Below are 18,498 nucleotides of genomic sequence, written 5' to 3'. Positions count from 1 at the left end.
CAATGTTCAGTTGCATTTATTGTTCATTACATGTTCTCAACCATTATTTTTTTCTTTTCTTAATGCATGTCCCTCCAGTTCCAGGTAAGCCCAACAATTACCATAACTAAAGATTTGTAAAAGTGAAATAGGTATGTCTTATTCTGGTGGTCTACAACTCAAGGCACACAAACATGTCAAAACAACATCTATCCAATTGGAGTTCTGAAACAAAAGCAAATCTGAAATTGGCATTGTGGAAAACTTTTTATTTCTTAACTCAAAAACAACCACTTCGGGGTGACCAAGACAAGCCACTCCAACTTGAATCTCCCCAGTTCAGCCTGAGTACATTGGTGGTTGAATGTCCAAGTTATAAGTGCCGACAAACGGCTGACGTATTGAGGGATTGTAAGGGTGGGGGGGAGGATGTTTATGCCATGCCAGTCGATCCCGCTCACTTGAAGACCTTGCCCTGGTTGAAAGGCTTTCCTACGTGCTTGAACTCGCCCTCCCAGGCAAAGTACTCCTTGACCATGGTCTTGCACTCCTGGCTGTCCACATCAAGTTTGCGCCAGTCATAAGACTCGTAGTCAATCTGCCAGTCTTCAGACAGCTGTATGAGAAAGAACAGTGGATCAGATCCTCTTTGAAACTCAAGACGTTCAAGAGCAACTGTGTTGGGTTCAACTTAGGACCTGAACTATAGACCACATTCATAAAAACATGCAATTACAGTTTAACCCACCTATTATTTTAAGAAATACTAACACCTATTATCTTTGAATCTATAACCCAGAGTCCAATTTCTCTCAACAAAATCTTTGGATACTAATGGAAATTGGGTACAATGTTATAGCTGTTAAGTGTACAACACAACTAAACAGTCATTAACTTCATACTTTGTTTAGTTAACTCATGTGTCCCCCAAAAGATAAAGCTATAAATAACTTCTCAGGTCATTTTAGAAAGCTATACACCATGTAGATACGATTAATGTTTCTTATCATTTTGACCCAAGGACAATAGGAGGGTTAAACTAAATACAACCCAATGATGTAGTTAGTCTGAGCTACTAACAGTGAAAGCCAGGTCCTGTCCTCTGAAGATCCAGATGCCGGAGATGGTGCTGTCATTGTTGCCGCCGAAAAGGATCACACTGGCAAAACCATTCTTGCGGAGCTTGTCGAGACGCTGGAACATTCCTTGGTAAGAGAGAAGGGGAAGGTTTGGAACACAGGTTGACCTCACAGGTCAGTCACCCCCCCCCCTCCAAAGAAGAAGATGGCTCACATTATGTTCTGAGTTTCAATAATCTGTCTTTCTGAGATTGGAGCAAAGGTCCAGGGGTCATAAATACCCCTGGAGAGATACAGTAGTCTCAACTATAAGCTGTAAATTGTAACAGAAACCATAGAATTATGTACAATGTCTCTGAATGGGAATCTATACCTGAAGCAAACTACAATGTAGCTGGGTCTGGGGGGTACGAGTAGTGGTGGTCGTGTTGATGGTGCTTCTCACCTGTGATGAGGTTGCAGCTCATAAAAGTCATGGCAAGCTCTTCTGGGAACTTGTACTCGCCATACCAGATAGAGTAACCCTCGCGGTCAAAGTTTTCCCAGAAGTAAGGGATGGCGACAGAGAGGGTGTCCTCGTTGGAGTACTTTCTCTTAAATTCATCCATGACAAATGTGCTGGGAGGAAAAATAAATGGTTTCAGATGTGATCAAGGAAAGCTTGGACCCACACCCACCAATAACAGATACATTAGATACTGACAAGGTAATGCAAACTAAACTCATGGGGCCAATCAGGCATTACGACATGGGGTCATTCACTCATGCCTACCTCTTTGGAAGGTGTGCAAAGGGATCCTTGGCTTTGGGTTCTGAGGCCAGAGCTGCTTCACATTCATCCATCTCCTCAACTGCGGGAGCAGCCTTCTTCTCTTCCTTCTTCTTCTCTTTCTTTTCTTGGGGCTTGGACTCCTTAGGGGCCTTTTCTTTCTTGGGAGCGGTTTCCCTCTTGGGCTGCATGTCTGAGAACTTCTTGGCTGAAGAGACAGAATTGGGTGAGATTCCTGTTCCAATACTGATCAGAATGTGTTTATTTCTGCTACCCCAAAAATCTCTTAAGTAAAAATTCAAAATCTACTTAATGTCCTGTTCTGAAATCCAGGGAAATAGACACCTAAATTGAACCCTACATTGCCCGGTCTTGAATCCAGTCTTAAAACATCTTTATTCCACAGCGTTTACCTCAGTATGAGAGTTGCCCTTTTGTCTAGTAAACTGGTCCTTGCGTTTATATCGTGTCTTATGCTATTTTGACAATACAGCACTTTGGTCAACTTGTTTTTAAATGTGGTTTATAAATAAATGCGACTTGAAGACACACCATCAAACTGAGCCATCTTTTCACAAAGCTTGACCTCTCCGAGCACGGCCTTGAACTGGGGCTGGTTGATGCAGGTGACAAACCAACGAGTCACATTGGAATATGGCTGAACGAAGGATGGCTCCAGGACCTACAGAGGGCAGAAGGGTTAGGCTCTACCAGCAGTAAATGAATGGGAACCACAAGCTCAAGGAACAAGAATGTCAGGTTGGAGCATACAGTTTAAGTAACAAGTGTCACACTGACCTGTTTGTAGAGCCAGAGCATGGAGCAGGCCACACTAATGTCTGCCAGGGTGATCCTCTCCCCCACCAGGAAGGTACGGGTGTTCAGGTGCTGGTTCAGGAGTGACAGCACCTTCTTCACCTCCTCCTTGGCCTGCTCTGTGGCCTTGAAAGATGTTAGAGGAGTATGAGACAGGAGGGTATGCAATCATGGAAAATATACCAGCCATGGGGTTCAGGGGTCCCAAAACAGAAGAGATTAGCTTATGTACAGATTTCCACAAGATCTTGGTATGAACAGGTCAATGTGTTTTAACTAACACCAAGTAGGAGTACACTGGAGTATTAACCCTCAGGATGGGGAGGAGGAAGCTGTGGCAGTTGGTCTAGTTGGCAGCTCCAGCAGGTGACATGTTGGGCAGACAACGTAATGTGATACATCTGCGCTTCACAGTTATGGAACTGTCTACACGCAGACTTTTGTAGAACCGGTAAAAACGTGACGCGAGTCTTAACATAAGGCACCATCATAACTAACCGTGACAAGTCCAGAGGTTTTATGGAAACCTTGGAACAGCTTGAAATGTTGCAACTTCCAAACACTAGTCTTGCATCTTGGGCTTGTAGTTGGACAAATGTCATCTACTGATCTTGTACACAATTTAAATGGTGGGGTAATATTTGTTGCATACCTGCTTGTTGAACTGCATAATTCCCAGGGTGGGGAAGACCCATGCACTAGCGGGAGGGATGATCTCAGCATCAGCAAAGCTGACCCACTGCAGCACCTGGGCAGCAGCCTGGGGGCTGGCACCACGCAGAGCATCATTGCTCACTGGAAGACGTACACAGAAATGTAGTTGAGAATCACACTTAACAGGAAACGTTTTTGTGTCTGTCAATCTTTGTTCCAATCTTTACGTTTACTAGGCTGTGCCATCTCAGTTCTTTAAATCATTTGAGCTTGTTGCTAAAGGTGCCAAATGGGGAAGGGGTAATGCTTACGGTAGTGAGCAATGGCATTACTCTCAAACAGACAGAAGCCGTCATCTCCCTGGTACGCTGGAACCTGGGGTAATAGTTACAAGAAAGTGTCAAACTAATTTGAGATTATACTAGCCAAAGTTACAGGATGCAACAGTATCCAAATAGTTCACATATATATATATAGTTCATATATATCCAGTGTTAAGATTCCCAACATTCATTTTCTTCCACCACCAGCTAAATTAATTAAGAATGATCTATGTTCGTCACTCAGCCAAATCGGATATGCCGTTTGTGGAAGAGGGTATTCCTCCCTAGGGGGCTTCCGAGAATTTCATTTTCAGAGTTGAGTGTGACTGATAATCCACAAAAAGGTGTCAGATAACTGACCTTGCCCAAGGGAAAGTTGTTAAGGAAGGCTGGGGTACGGTTTGTCTGCCCGAAGGTGAAGGCGGGGGCGTTGCTGGCCACCTTGAGGCGAGCACCACTGTACTGGGCTGCAATCTGAGCCTTGAAGGCCCGCCAGTTCTCTGGGTATGTGTAGAGAGTCTGGTGAGGAAAGAGAAAATTAGAACCACAACATTTTTCACAACTTGAATTTTAATTTGTGTACAAATTGATAACTTAGTTTTAAGCCTTCTGGTGCTACATTCACAGTAGTAGATGCATCAAGTCTCTGATATCAGAAAGAAGATGCTGACTCCACAAGCACATCTCAAAGTAGGTGAATTGGTCCACAACCAACCAATTGTATTCATGTTTTATACACATTTTAATGCCTACTTGGCACGCCAATCGATTTTTTTTACAAAAGGCAAGACAAACTCGCTTTCACATACAAGCATTCAGCCAGTGCTGGCTTTTTAAATTCAGTTACCTGGATAGACATGACTAGCAAGCTACATACCCCATTATAGAAATCTGATGAGATCAAATATATTGTTCTACTTGGAGACCAACATTCGCCGAGTACCTCCTAAGACAACACTTGGTAATGACCCCGAATATAATGTTAACATATTAGTTTGACAGAGTTTCATAAAGAACTATGGAATATGCCACATTAGCTTGTCAAGCTTGCCAACACAATAGCAGCCTACTTATAAGTGAAATGACATAACAGTTAAGTGTAAAGGTTTCCTCCATAACCTTAAATAATTTCACGACTGCTATAATAGAGCGTTGATGTGGAGCCGATACCCACACCCCTGAATAAAGCATAACGTGGCACAATGCATGGAAAGAGGCGTCATTCGATAGCTTGAACGCTACGTCAACACTTTGACGGCTGGGGCAATCCTAAGCATATTTCTGTAATAAATCTGACTGGTTAAATCGCTATTATGTTCGAGGGGTGTTAAAGACTAACAAACATATGGTATAGAGTGTAAGATGGGGTAGATATCCATTGGATTGTATCAGGAAACACCAACAAGTTCACGTTGCCTGAGCATCTCTCCATCTTACTCACCCCTGCCGCCATCTTCAGGACGAGAGAAAGGAAGAGCGAGGGCGCGCCGCAATGACGTATTTACTAACGACCCTCTCCAGCGTCGCTGGAATAAAACGTAATGTATACAAATTTACAAATCGTTTAAAATATATATTTTAGTATTTTGGCACCCTTCCTCTTTATTGCAACTATTTTTCTTATTTGTTTTAACCATTATTTAATTAACACAAAATAGACAATTGATTAATTATTAGAATCAAATGTGTTTGATGGGTTGGACAGGAAAATCTTTAGTACAGTCGTTTCTTCAAGTTCAGTAATCTACATGTAAAAATAAACATGTATGCACTTTTAATGAACATTGTATGAGTTGTGTCCTTGCCAGTACCATCAAAAATATAATTATCTTGTATGGATCGCTGCTTATAGTACAAAGACATAACAATAACAAATAAACTGACCTGATAATCGTCATACAAGTCTTCATCTAATACAACTGATTTTTAATTCAAAAGTCTTACACAACATTAAAAAAAAAAACTACTTTTATTAAATGTAAATATAAAAGACGTTGGTAAATTATATTCCAGCGAAAAGTTTGAACATTTTTGTAATATCAGTTCTGTCACTTTATAACATGCTTGAATCAAAGTTTTAAACTGTCAAATGTGCCCATATTAGGTTATTTACTTCATACACATTCATTAGTTGTTAACAAAAATGTATCATGGTATGTTTAGATAGTAACATCATTTACTATTCCTTTGCACTACAGGAATCAACGATAACCCTGATCACCACATTCTGAGTGTAGAACAATATTCATATTGACAATACAATTATGAACTTTGTAACATCTTGTTTATAGTCGTATATCAGCAGACGCCTTCGGGTAAATCAACTGACAAGACCTGTCAGGGGAAAAAACAGAAAACATGGAATTTAAAGAATCGGTTATATTATCTGGCCAAGACATCCATTAGATGGGTCTAGGTTAGCTATAGCCTGAGAGCCCTAGACCCCCTCCCAAAAAGTAATACACATTTTTCAACATACCCAGATAATCATCCATGAGGGATCCAATGGCAAACTGAAAAAATGGGTCAGAAACATGAAATTATTGTCTTGAATTGTGTGAACTTCAAGCATAAATTCATGCTTGCTTTTCATATCTCCCAATACTTAAATAATATGTATTTCATTGTACATCAATAGTTGGTGTTGGTTTGACAGTATACTTACTATATCATTCTTATCCACTCTTGTGCCCACAATCTTGAGCCGAATTTCATCATCCTGCTGGATCACAATGTCCTAAAGGGAAAAAATACATTCTAATTATTGAAATTAACTTTGCAAGATTAATTATTAATCTACAATTTCTCAAAACCCACACCAACACTGTCAGCCATGCACAGACCAGCTAGACCTTACCTCATCGACTGTTTTATAGCAAGGTGGATTTGAGTTGGGGTCAAACTCCATTTCAGAGGGAATTGACTGCAAAAGGAAAAACTTTAGTTTAAGAAACAAGTAGTAATGAGGTGGATGGGTTGAACTTGGTCCTCAGTATAAATATCACCCACCCGCAGTTGCATAGCTGGGTTGAGCAGTGTTTATAACAGGAAGTTAATTGTTATGTATGTAATTTGCTGCTTTTCAAGTTGCAAGATTTTAATTGAGCAATAAATGGAGTCATTGATTTTGACTTACATGGCGAGAAATGAAACAGGACATTGGGCCAATTTCTGTGAACAGTCCAACCTGAAAGAAAGAAAAAAAACAGTAAAACATCTATAAAGGGTCATATGTTAACAAGCCATTTCTTGGCATTGACAGACCATATCAGTTAATATGACCTAATTGTATTGGGGCTTAAGGACCACTTTGTTCACCCTTTATAATGGAATCACAAATACAGAGACATGCTTAAATTTGCTGGTACCCCTCCACAAAAACAAAACATTCTCAATTTCAAACAGACTAAAGTCATTTACATCCACCATTGTCTATTCCATATTTAATATAAATCAGACTTTGCTTTTGAGTTTCTTGTTTTCCAACACAATTTAATCTAATAAATAAATGATGAAACAAATGAAAATGCCATGGACTAAAATGATGGGACCTTCAACCTAATATATAGTTGCACAACCTTAGAGCACATTTGTACATGCCTTGCATTTTGTTACTCCATGTTTCAAACCTGACTTGATAGGCATAGTTAATGGCAGCTTTGCACTTACTTTATTGACCTGCGTGACCACAGCATCTACAACTTCTCCTTTGAATGGGCGGAACACAATGGCCTTGTATTTGACAGGGTACAGGACAAACCCCCTGCCTGGTTGTATAACTCCAGCCCCAATGTTGTCAATGGTGGTGACAGCAATGACAAAGCCATACCTGCAAATAAGAAAAGGCATGAATGAGCAAGTGCAGTTTTTGCATTTTTCCTGATGTGCTGTTGCTGAATATATATTGGCAGATAAACAAGACCACCACCAAATGGTGTGATGCTCGCCGAATCTTACTCACTTTCCTGTGCATGTTCCCTCCACTTCTGTAAAAAGCTTCTGTTTTACAGTGTTTAAAAGGTTTGGACCAAAGTACCGTGGGTGGAGCAGGATTTCATGCTCCAGGGATATCTATGAATGAAATAATTTAAACCGTAAGTAAACCGTGGTAGTATTCCATGTTTAAAGCTCCATAGCTTGCAGGTTAAAACGGCTTTACTGCTACCATAACTGTTAAGCAAGCCAAAAACAGCAATGGTACAGTAGCCCACAATGTTAAAATGTGAGTAGCCTATCTACGTTGTGAATGCAATATCATGTTGACAGTTAATAGTGGTTTTCCACTATTTACTAGTCAAGATCGCAACTACAAACATATAAGATCGGTTTTAACTTTTCGATCGACAATGTGTGAAACGCTGGAACTAGCAATGCTAGCATAGCTGTATCAAAGCTAGCACTAAATAGCCAACAGAACTTCGGCAACCATAAGCAACCCTAGTTGGCTAGCGTTATCCCAGTTACCTCGCGTACGAAATGACCACAAATTACTCACATGATAAAACATTTATCAAGTCCTCTGTTTGTTCACAAAAGTCCAAAAATGTGGGCCAACACTTCCTACCTCCCCGCAAATTTTTGACTTGAAATTAGATTGTTTACTGAAGTACTTCCAGGTCACAAATTGTTGCGTTTTTTCAAAATAAAAGCACACAAATGACTTAAGCATTTGCACAATGCACATTATTGGTCTACATTTCAAAAACTGTAGACACAAAATGCAATATTCTATTTCTGAAATGTACAACCATAATGATATAGATGGGAATATTCGAATATAGTGTTGTAGGGGTAAAAAGCTAACTTTGTAATAATGGGTGCCACAAAACTATGCATTTCATGACACAGTACCACAGTACTGCAAAAATAAATCTATGATAGTTACTTACCATAATTATTTTTGGTGAAAAAAGTTGCAACTGTTTTTAAAATTATTATTCTATTGAAATTTCATGGGAAACACAACTTTCTCAAACACAGAAATCGTTTATTTGATTCAAACACAAGTACATTGTACACCTGCCATAAGGTATCGTCAAAGAAGCTAAATAAGAATGGTGAAGAATTACATCTGTAAAAATAAAGTGTATAAAAAAAGACATCATAGCTGTATGGAAACATGTATACAGTAAAAAACCCATTGTGAAAAAAGCACCAAAAATAAAATAAAAAGAGGACGTGAAGAGAATGTAAAGCAACTTTACGATACCGAGGTCAAATGCAGTATAGGAGAAAGCCAACATGGTTTGTTTTTGCTGGCATAATATTGTTCATCGTCTTCCACAGTTCTTGACATCATCATTTGACAGATGTCGAGCATTCTCAGATGTCCAGTCCCTTTGGAAAACCTCTTGCAGTTGGCTCTGCAAAGTGCTCTGGCCTTCACTTATCCCAGAACCAGTATGGTTCACCACCAATCCCACACCTGCAGTCTGAGTAAAGTAGTTCTCTGACCAGTTTGAAGTCCCTGTATAACAAGAGAACAGCAGCTGATATCAGTATTTGGATGTCAAATCAAACCATGCTCAGTCTAGCTCAGGGGTGTCCAAGCCTGTTCCTGCAGAGCTACGTGCCTGTTGCTTTTTGCTCCAACCATACTTATTTGAACTGAATAAATTAATACATGTAAAAATGAACTGATTCAACAGTAGACACCTTATCAACTAGATATTTATTAGAACCAGACGTGCTAGATTAGTATTGGAGCAAAAACCTAGCTAATCCTGCCTACCTCAGGAACAAGGTTGGAGACTCAACGGTCTAGTTGATCTTATAAGAATAAGTAATTGTTTTGGAACATTGATATAAAGTACCTATGTAGACAACTCTGTCTGTAACCATGTACTTGGCATGGTTAACACGGGCAAATGGTATTTTCTTCTGCTCAGACGTGGAGGGCACTTCAAAGACTTTCTGTAAAACACCAACCATGATAATGACAATATATACCCCAACTAGACACTGGAGGTGAATCAAAATCAAGTGAATGTACTTCAAATGTTTCAGCACTTTCAAGCACAAAATCTGAAAATGTCAAGACTATAGAAATCTATATCCTTTACTCCTCATATGGAATCTTCATGCGGATCTGAATAAAAAGGTAGTCCAACATTTCCCTCTAATAGGCCAAATATTTTTCAGCACATTCATATCTACACAAGGGTCAATAAAATACATGATCAGTCGAAAAAAACACGACAAAAAATGACGAGGACATCCAACATACCACGTTGATGTTGCACTTCAGGGGGGGGGTGTTGAGGACGGTCAGAGACTGCAGGAACACAAACATGGAGCTTCGTGTGTGCGCCCAGCAGCTCACCAGCAGGTTTACCTCGACTCCCTTGGTGCATGCCGAAGCCCGTATAGCAGAGTCAATTGCAGGCCAGAACCTATAGTATTTTTATTTTATTATTACACAAACACAAGGTAATGTTTTCACAATTGGGGCATTACAAGTCACATTGAAGGTGGGACTGTGTGTGTGTGTGTATGTATGTATATATATCCTGCTTTGTTTAAAATTGCATACAAACACAGACTGGGAGTGAGGCTACATGTACATAGTGAGCCGTTAAGTCACCTGATGGGCTTAGTGAACTCTGAGAGGGGAAGAAAATCCATGACTGAGATGTAAACAAACTTCTGAGCGTCAGCGATGACAGACAGAATGGCGGAGAGGTCGTCTGAGCGCCCCCGTGCCGATATCTGGGGAGGAGCGCTCTGAAACATAACAGATACACACAATAGGGGAGTAAGATTATGAGAACGTTCAAACAGGTCTTCTCACCCTCTCTCCACTGATCACACTGAAATTATGAGATTTTCAGGGCTGAACCTTGGTTTCACCAATTCAGTCGAGTCAGAGTTATCACATGAGGGAAGAGAAGAGTAGGACTCTTCTAAAGACCAAACTCAGTCAGCCAGCCTGATAAACTCACAGACAGATAGACTTGAGCAGGGACTCCATTGAGCTTAAGAGTTAGGGGCTGCTCGGCGCTAGACAGGGCAGAATAGCGAGCAGGCCAATAGGGAGGTAGAAAGCCATGCTTCTGAGCGCCTATGCTCCAGTAGATCCCAAATATCCGTGATGCGTCCTGAGCCAGGCAGCTGCAGTCCTCCACAGCTATTCCAACTTCCTTCACCTGAAATGCACGGGAAAAGAAGATTTAAGAAACAAGGAAATTCAAATCAGGTATTGCTCAAGGAGGTCATTCGTGGTGTGTGCAGTACTGATTCCTCACAATCTTTCTGATGTCCTTAAACTAAAACTAAATTACAGGTTACACAGACTACAAGGTGTTAAGTGTAAAATGGGATTTCAGGTGCATTGAAGAAAACAAAGTGGAAGCACTGGTTCAGAACTGACCTGGGTAAGGGAACGCCAGTCCATGTTTGCACTCCCAAGGTAAAGGTGTTTCTGATCAACCACCCATAACTTGGTGTGGACGATCCCTCCTGTGATGGACTTGAGATCTACCTCTCTGACCTCTGCACCTAGGACAAGAATAGAGATGAATAAAATAGGTTTAGAGCACCTATTAAAACAGTCAAATTACATTAAAGTTTAATAATTCACAGAATTTCTCAATTATTATAGCTACAATTCACATATGTGGGACATTTTCATTTAAAAGGAACAGCGACTGTTTCTTGAACATAGCCTGCCTACCTACCTAGAATGGTTAATTAATCAATTTGAGAGTTACAATATATAATTATTATGAAATATTTTATTATTATTTTCTGAAGGGTACATAAATAAATAAGAATGTCGAATAGGAATATTTAAGGATTACGCGTCTTTGCCATCGTTATTTACGTCTACACGGACTTGACTTTGTTTATACTGTCTACTCTAGACTGTTTATCAATATTGTATTTGAGATTGTATACCATCGTTCTGTGGTGTGTGATGACTAAATATAAATGACTACTACTACCTGTTGCAGACAAATCAGATGTGTCTTGAGAGGAAGACTGAGGACCGTTGACAGCTATCTGAAGTTTCAGCCCTCTGGACTGAAGTTGCATCAGCTCTTTAAAAACGTCTTTACCCTGCAGAGTACATGTATTCCAGAAGGGAATTAATTAAATTGTTATGCCAAGACAGGCTATATGACATATCTGAAACAATTATCTCACTAAACAAATGTTCAAAATGTATACCATTCTATACCTGTGAGGCAGTAGGCTCTATTACACCTTGGTCAGTGTCTCTGAGAGTGACATAGAAGGCAGCTATGTCGACAGAGCGGTTTGCCTTCTTTAGCAGATCAATCCAGGTGTTGTAGATGCTTGGCAAGCGTGTGGAGTATTCTGATGGATAGAGACCCTGAGGGATGCTCTCCACCAGACGGACACTGAAGGGGAGAGAGGGAACACACTTTTTTTTGAAAACCACTATGGTGCCTACAAAGAAAAACATGATTTGGTGATCATCTCTTCTAAGAGAGCAGTAGTGTAAATTGCCAAATACAGTAATACAATGTAAATGTAGTTTTGTACAAAATGTACAGTTATTCCATGAAAACACTATACGTACAACTGATTTTGTACACAAGACAAACAGGCCATCACTTTTAAAACAAAAACAGTACTTGACATAAGTGGCTCTCTCACCGACAATCTGTGCTGCACACCTCTTGTGACATCAGAAATCCCTCCAACCAGTGGAGCTGCAACTGAGCCACTAAGTGTGACACTGACGATGGAGGCCCATAATGCCAGACATGCTGACCAAACCCACCAACAAGCAGCAGAGTAGAAGGTAATAGGCAGAAGAGTAAAAAACTCCAGCAGCCCGATGTCTGAAAAAAAGAGTCACAGTGATAGTTAGACACACTGATACAGTGGCATTTTACTGGGAAAACAACCAGCAAAAAATGGAATTGAACACAGTAATGTAAAAGCAAAATGCCTTTTTTTATGCCTCTCTGTAATGCCACATAACCCCTGACCTGTGCTTTTCTGGGTGCGGATGTTTTCTCAGCTGCTGACAGGATCCCTGTAGTATCTGTACAAGGTGTTTCAGAAACATTCCCATGGATGGCAGGTTGCTTTTGAGTCTCACGAGCCGTCTCATGTACACTGAAGTTCTCCACACTGGGCTTCTCAATAACAGACTCATCAAGGCAGGTGGAGTCAGAAGCACAGTCCTTCAACACAAACTCAATGTCCAGAGATCCATCCTCCTTACAGGGAGGTAGCTCATCACAGTCCCCCACATCCTCATCTATATTTAGATCGGTTTGGTCCTCCTCGTTAGCATCAGACATCTCCGAATGTTCTATGTTTTCAGCTCTGGACATGACCTGTGCCTTAGAATCTTCCTCTGTGTCTTTGGGTGCAGTTTGGGAGGGAACTCTCTCATTTGTGTAATGAGTCATAGAATATTGGGCCTCATCGGGTAGGTCGGGGACATAGTCCCCCGATTCTGCCCTGAGGGCTGGACGAGGGTCTACAGTCAGGAAATGAAGCTCTTCTGAAGCCTCCTCTGTCAGGAGATATGGAGATTGTTTTTTTGGTAAAGCCGGAGTAGGAACATCACCAGAAGGGATTGTTTGAACTGAGCTGCTAGTAGGATGCTGCGCGGATGCTGCTAGCACGGATGGTGGAATAAGAGCAGTTTCTCTCACATTTGGCAGTTTTGATTTTGATATGTCTCCACTGCTGCTAGCTTTTCCAGTGAGTTGGCTCATCTGGTTCTGAGCCTCTTTCTTGGTAAAAGATGGAGCAGTTGGCTCCATGCCGCCGGTGGTTTTTTTCTTGGCTAGCGTGCTTTGGAAAGTGGGGATTCTTGAGACAGGCTGTTTTCCACTTTTGCGTATAAGGTCTTCTTTTTCTTCATCTTCAGGATTAAGTCGGTTCAACACGACAGCACAATCCTTCAAACCCTGTTGAAATAAATTTCACATTTTATTTCTATAATACACACACACATACATACATAGAAATATACATACACCCAAACCCATGACATAATTCTGACAAAGGTAGCTGTTTTGAAAAAAACGTTACACAATCCGTATTGCTATTTTTAACTCGTTTTGGTATGTTCCTTTGAAGACAATGATGAAAGAGTAGGTAAGTAAACACCTTACCGTAGCTTCCTGTGAGACACTCTCTCTGCCTTCCTCTTGTACCTGAGGTGAACGCCTATCATTGTCGCTATCGGAGTCACTCACTTGCTTCTGGAAAGACTCCGAGTCCTAGCAGTACAAAGTCAACAATTTGAGGTAACTTCAAATTTAACAGGACACACTTGTCAGCGTTAGTGTTCGCTGAAAACGCCCGCACTTCACAGTTGAGTAGCCTTGTCAGGAAAGGTAGAAACGTAATGTTGTTCCATGGCAATAATTTAAGCATAACAACATATTTCAGTTAGCTAAGCATAACATTTTAAAAGTTGATCTAAGCTTGTGTAGTTTCTTACCATTTTTCAGATTTCTTATGTGTTCGTTGTGGGTGCACGAACAAGGATGGAGAATGGGTGGCCGCTCACTTTGTGCGCCTGCCAGCTAACTACGTGGCTATGCAATTTCACAGGAAGAGGAAGGCGGGAGAGTTTGGTTAAGATAAATTCAAACATACCAACCTCCAAACCTGGGAACCCACGTCTGTGACGGGTAGACCTTCTCGCTGGCGATCTGTTTCTTTGGAGAGATCTGGTTCGTAGCTCCATTGGCATCTTCGGATGTTCTTTTATATATTCCCAGTAAAGCTGATTGAAGTACTGTTAACTAGTTTGTTAACCAAACGTTGTCAATGTAATAGACAGTTGGGTGGCTAGCAACGTTACACAAATTATTTTCTCAAATAGTTGAGAATGAACAAGTAATCACCTTTGTTGCAGCTAATTATTGCCAACGTAATATATTTAACAACACGAAAACTCAGAAGTAAACAGAGAAGTTCCTGCGCGTGGACTGTAAACGGCAAACAAATGAGTCTTTTTGCCCCACCCACAATCGACTACGTCACAAAATACGGAAATGAAGGATTAAAGGAGTAAACAAACATCTCTTGGGCGAGAAGCAGAATAACTTCGGACAAGGTAAAGGTTTAAATAGGAATGTATCTTATATATAGCTAGTTTACATATAGTAAAGTAACACACATTAAAGGTAGTTAGCGGAGACTAGGCTTAATTAGATCGTCAACGTTGCGTTACAACTAACGCTAGCTCCAGCTACTTACAGTGTAAGTTACACTAGCTACAGTACACACTAACGCTAATCTTTTGTAACTATTGTCGATAGAAGTAGGCTATTTAAGTAGAAACCGTTAATAACTCGAGGGAACTCCAAAAGGTTAACGTAAATGAAATAATTAACGTTAGTCGCTATGTAGCTAAGGATAGTCTTCACCAAGAACAATTGTAGTATTGTCACTGTGTCAGTGTATGTCACTGTTTTCATTGGTTTTCTTCGATGTGCTTTACTCGGCAAACGTCATCGGGCAAGACAGATTGTGTCAAACGAAATTACTTTTAGGATTGGACAAGTCTAAACAGATTCGGCTATTTAAAAAATGCCATCGACATTTTCACTTTCATTTGGGAACATGGAGTTCCCCATTGCATAACGGATGTCTGCTCATTGTAGTGCTGGTACTTGCTGCGTTAACAAAGATAAGAACCGTAAGCTACCAATGAGCGATGTCTAGCTATCTCTGTCTGATAAACTAACTCTGTGTTTTGTATGTCTTCACAGGTCAAATGTGCTTGCAAGAGCATTTAACCTAGCTCTTTGCCTGTTTTATTTCATAAAATGGACCTACCAAGGCGCTTGCAAGTGTTTTGTGCACACTAGCCTATTAGATGAGAACACTGCTGATTGTATTCAAACAGAGGCGCTTGTTTCACTTGTGACACGTGTTTGCAGTGGGCCTGCACATAAATGGAAGCTCCAGTTACACCTCCATTGCTCCCCAACTCATCCCTGTCTCCCCCTATCCCTCTGCATCCAGCAGTTGCCCCGTCAGTAGAGCTTGGAATCACCATACTGTACACTGTTCTGTATGGGAGCCTCTTTCTGGTAGTATATGCCCAGCTCTGGCTCCTCTTACTTTACCGACACAAGCGCTGGAGCTACCAGAGTGTTTTCTTGTTTTTATGCCTACTTTGGGCTGCCCTTCGCACCACTCTGTTCTCCTTTTACTTCTGCAATGCCCTGGAGGCTAACCACCTGCCCACGCCCATTTATTGGCTGCTCTACTGCTTTCCTGTGTGCCTGCAGTTCTTCACCCTCAGCCTCATTAATCTCTACTTCACTCAGGTAAGACAGGCAAAAAGACAAGTTATCACTCCTAATATTTGAATTTGGGCTATGTTTGTTTTCATGGTATTGCATTCTGTTCGAAGTATTGTGTTTCATAGAAGTGTCTTTTACTCTTTGTGTAGGTGTTACTGAAAGTGAGAGAAAAGTTCAGCTCAGAGCCTGGCAAAGAACTGTGAGTACCAGCCAATGGGTGGGTTTATCACTTGCAACCCCCCCCCCCCCCCGGGAGGAAAAGATCTTGTGCCACCCCCTGCCCGATGATGATAGATAAGAGAAATCCACGCAGAGTTCGCCTTTTTTTTTCTTTTTTTTATGCTCGTGCGCCCCCCACTAGACATGAAAAAATGCCGCCCCGGGCGGCTGCCCTGTCTGCCCGTGCCTAAAACCACCCCTGGTACCAGCTTCCTTCACCACAGTCATAATTACTTTGATAATCATGTTTCCCATTTGAGAAAAAAGGTTGCTTTTCTCCCTCCTTCCATCCATTTCCTGTCTCTCTAGATTGTCACCGTAAAAAATAATTACGGCAGAAAGGCCCCAAAATAAATGTTTTACAATATTTTTTTTCTTTGAAAAAACATTATTGTCACAATGAAACCAAGTGCCAAGACTGACCTTTGTCAAACCCTCCATTTTCTTCTAGGTGTTTGGCACGGTGTATGTATGCCACGTTAAGCGTCTTGTTCTTGTGTGTCAACGTGGTGTGTGCTGTTCTCGGCCAGCGCGGGGAAGATGAAGGCCGGACATGGAGTTTGGTTCTGGTCCGGGTCCTGGTCAACGACCTTCTCTTCATCCTTGAGGCGGTATGCCTCGCCGGCCTGTTGCTTGTTCTGGCTCGCCGGTCACCTACCACCAACCTTTACCTACACAGTAAGGTAGGTCCTGAATCAAGATTAAAAAAGGAGGATTATATAAAAGGTTTGATGTGTGGCTTCAAGAGTCACCTGCATTTGCACGATTGTTATTCAAATTGACATACTGGATACAAGAGGTACAGCACAAAGTACACAGCGGTGATTCAACTGTGGCAATCTTGCATCTGGTAAAGTCTTTGTTTGGTCTGACATAGCTTTCTGGGGTTTTCCACAGGGTACGACACTGTGTCGTACGGCAGTGCTGGGAGCAGGTGTTATCCTGCTGTTCTCCAGTAGGGCCTGTTACAACCTGGCTGTCCTTATGCTGTCACACAGCTGCAAGGTGGAGTCGTTTGACTTTGACTGGTACAACATCTCTGACCAGGTAATACACTCTGAAAGTTTCTAAACGTTTGTGCCAGCTTCAAGTTCTACAGTGAGATGCATCATGATGATGACGGTTTTGTGTTTTGGCTGGGCTCAAGGCTGACCTTCGTAGTGAACTAGGGGACCGAGGCTACCTGGCTTTTGGGGCCATTCTCTTCATATGGGAGCTGCTCCCCACCAGCCTGCTCATCCTCATCTTCAGGGTTCGACGGCCACCTCAGGAAGCGGTACGTGTCAGCAGACCCTGAATCCAATCTCTAACCCGTTGCGTCTTCCATTCATGATTTATTTGCTCCCATTCAGTTCTCATTGTAAAGATATATCTGGACAGTATGGGACATGGAGTGTAGATATAGAATCCTCTGATAATGAGCATTTAACCAATGCTAGCCAACTGATAGACCTGGGGCCTTTTTCTTATGAGTTCCTCTGTTTTTGTTTTCTCTCCAAGGTCAGCAGCATCGTCATCAATAACAGACTTCCCCGCCCGTACTTCTTTGATGATCCACAGGGAGTGGACGGGGAATCGCCTGTTCCATGGGCCCACAGCGCCCAGCCACACACAGGGTAGATGCACTTCACTTCTACCCTGTGTGACCTTACTTTTAGTCAAGTTTGCCAAAAAGCTGTTTGCTAATCCCAAATCATGAATTCTGTTTTTTTCTCCTGTAGTTGGTATGGATCAAAGGAGACAACTCCCCTTCTCTTTGCCAGCAACACAGCCGAAAATGACCAGCACCACTCTTTCTACTCCACCCCTCAGAACTGATTCCTTATTTTGGGGGTGGAGGGGGAACGAGAAGTGGTTGTGAGCCGCTAAAGGGAAATACAGGAGGCTTGTCACCACCCATTGGACCAATGTGTCTTTGCACTGAACTCAGGAAGTCATCAACCAGAGTTGATTATGCACCTTGATCAAAACGCACCATTTTATAGTCATTGCTACGCGTTAAAAAGGATAGCGTTAATACCACTACCCAGCATTTTAGCATGACCAATCAATGTATTTATGTCTTTGTATACCACACTATAATGTTTTATAGAAATTATGCCCCTCAGAACCAATTACCAAATGGAGGTGAATGAATTTTCCTTTTAGGTAGGCTAGACATTACTGGAGATCTGCATTCTCAGTAACCTTTGTAATATATAACTGATCGTTGTACTTGTTGTGTTTTACAAATGTAACTTTTTAAGGAGGTTAACAGCTTTTAAAGGGCAAATACATATTTTCACCTGAAGAAATAAATGTAGGGAATTACTTCATTTTTTTTCCTGATAGCTAAACTTGAATATTCCCTCAGTTTTACATTACTGTCTATAAAGCAAATAAAAAATTACAACAGAAATGTTTAC

At 41.3% G+C, this 18,498-nt stretch overlaps 4 protein-coding genes across 5 annotated transcripts; 1 reads left to right on the top strand and 3 right to left on the bottom strand.

Annotated features, from left to right (window-relative positions):
• eef1g (eukaryotic translation elongation factor 1 gamma) lies at positions 1-5,133 on the bottom strand. Its single transcript, XM_084668895.1, has 10 exons — positions 5,062-5,133; positions 3,981-4,139; positions 3,609-3,672; positions 3,296-3,438; positions 2,626-2,769; positions 2,380-2,509; positions 1,831-2,035; positions 1,504-1,676; positions 1,060-1,184; positions 1-595 (listed from the first exon to the last, which is right to left on the bottom strand). Exons 1-10 carry the CDS (start codon positions 5,071-5,073, stop codon positions 437-439), a joined length of 1,314 nt encoding a protein of 437 aa, XP_084525021.1. The 5' UTR covers positions 5,074-5,133; the 3' UTR covers positions 1-436.
• A 437-nt stretch (positions 5,134-5,570) lies between these two features.
• polr2g (RNA polymerase II subunit G) lies at positions 5,571-8,250 on the bottom strand. Its single transcript, XM_084668906.1, has 8 exons — positions 8,116-8,250; positions 7,582-7,691; positions 7,290-7,449; positions 6,757-6,807; positions 6,478-6,543; positions 6,286-6,357; positions 6,100-6,133; positions 5,571-5,954 (listed from the first exon to the last, which is right to left on the bottom strand). The coding sequence occupies exons 1-8, from the start codon at positions 8,125-8,127 to the stop codon at positions 5,941-5,943; spliced, it is 519 nt and encodes a 172-aa protein (XP_084525032.1). The 5' UTR covers positions 8,128-8,250; the 3' UTR covers positions 5,571-5,940.
• Positions 8,251-8,586: 336 nt separating this feature from the next.
• Positions 8,587-14,538, bottom strand: pld7 (phospholipase D family, member 7). 2 transcript variants are annotated; one of them, XM_084668851.1, is made up of 12 exons: positions 14,218-14,538; positions 13,724-13,831; positions 12,581-13,516; positions 12,243-12,430; positions 11,800-11,983; positions 11,564-11,678; positions 10,990-11,117; positions 10,562-10,765; positions 10,204-10,343; positions 9,847-10,012; positions 9,434-9,533; positions 8,587-9,087 (listed from the first exon to the last, which is right to left on the bottom strand). In XM_084668851.1, the coding sequence occupies exons 1-12, from the start codon at positions 14,308-14,310 to the stop codon at positions 8,891-8,893; spliced, it is 2,559 nt and encodes an 852-aa protein (XP_084524977.1). In that variant the 5' UTR covers positions 14,311-14,538; the 3' UTR covers positions 8,587-8,890. The 2 variants fall into 2 exon arrangements, with proteins under 2 accessions (XP_084524977.1, XP_084524987.1); XM_084668861.1 differs by lacking the exon at positions 14,218-14,538 and adding an exon at positions 14,056-14,200.
• Positions 14,539-14,545: 7 nt separating this feature from the next.
• gpr137 (G protein-coupled receptor 137) lies at positions 14,546-18,491 on the top strand. The gene is made up of 8 exons (XM_084668883.1): positions 14,546-14,676; positions 15,335-15,898; positions 16,024-16,073; positions 16,545-16,776; positions 16,991-17,140; positions 17,241-17,369; positions 17,594-17,709; positions 17,815-18,491. The coding sequence occupies exons 2-8, from the start codon at positions 15,521-15,523 to the stop codon at positions 17,909-17,911; spliced, it is 1,152 nt and encodes a 383-aa protein (XP_084525009.1). The 5' UTR covers positions 14,546-14,676; positions 15,335-15,520; the 3' UTR covers positions 17,912-18,491.
• The last annotated feature ends 7 nt before the right edge of the window (positions 18,492-18,498 follow it).

This window comes from Hypomesus nipponensis, chromosome 1 (genome assembly GCF_054491055.1).
Source record: "Hypomesus nipponensis isolate SF chromosome 1, ASM5449105v1, whole genome shotgun sequence".
Lineage (NCBI taxonomy): Eukaryota > Metazoa > Chordata > Actinopteri > Osmeriformes > Osmeridae > Hypomesus > Hypomesus nipponensis.
The sequence above is the reverse complement of the archived record's forward strand: the minus strand, read 5'-3'. Positions and strand labels throughout refer to the sequence as shown.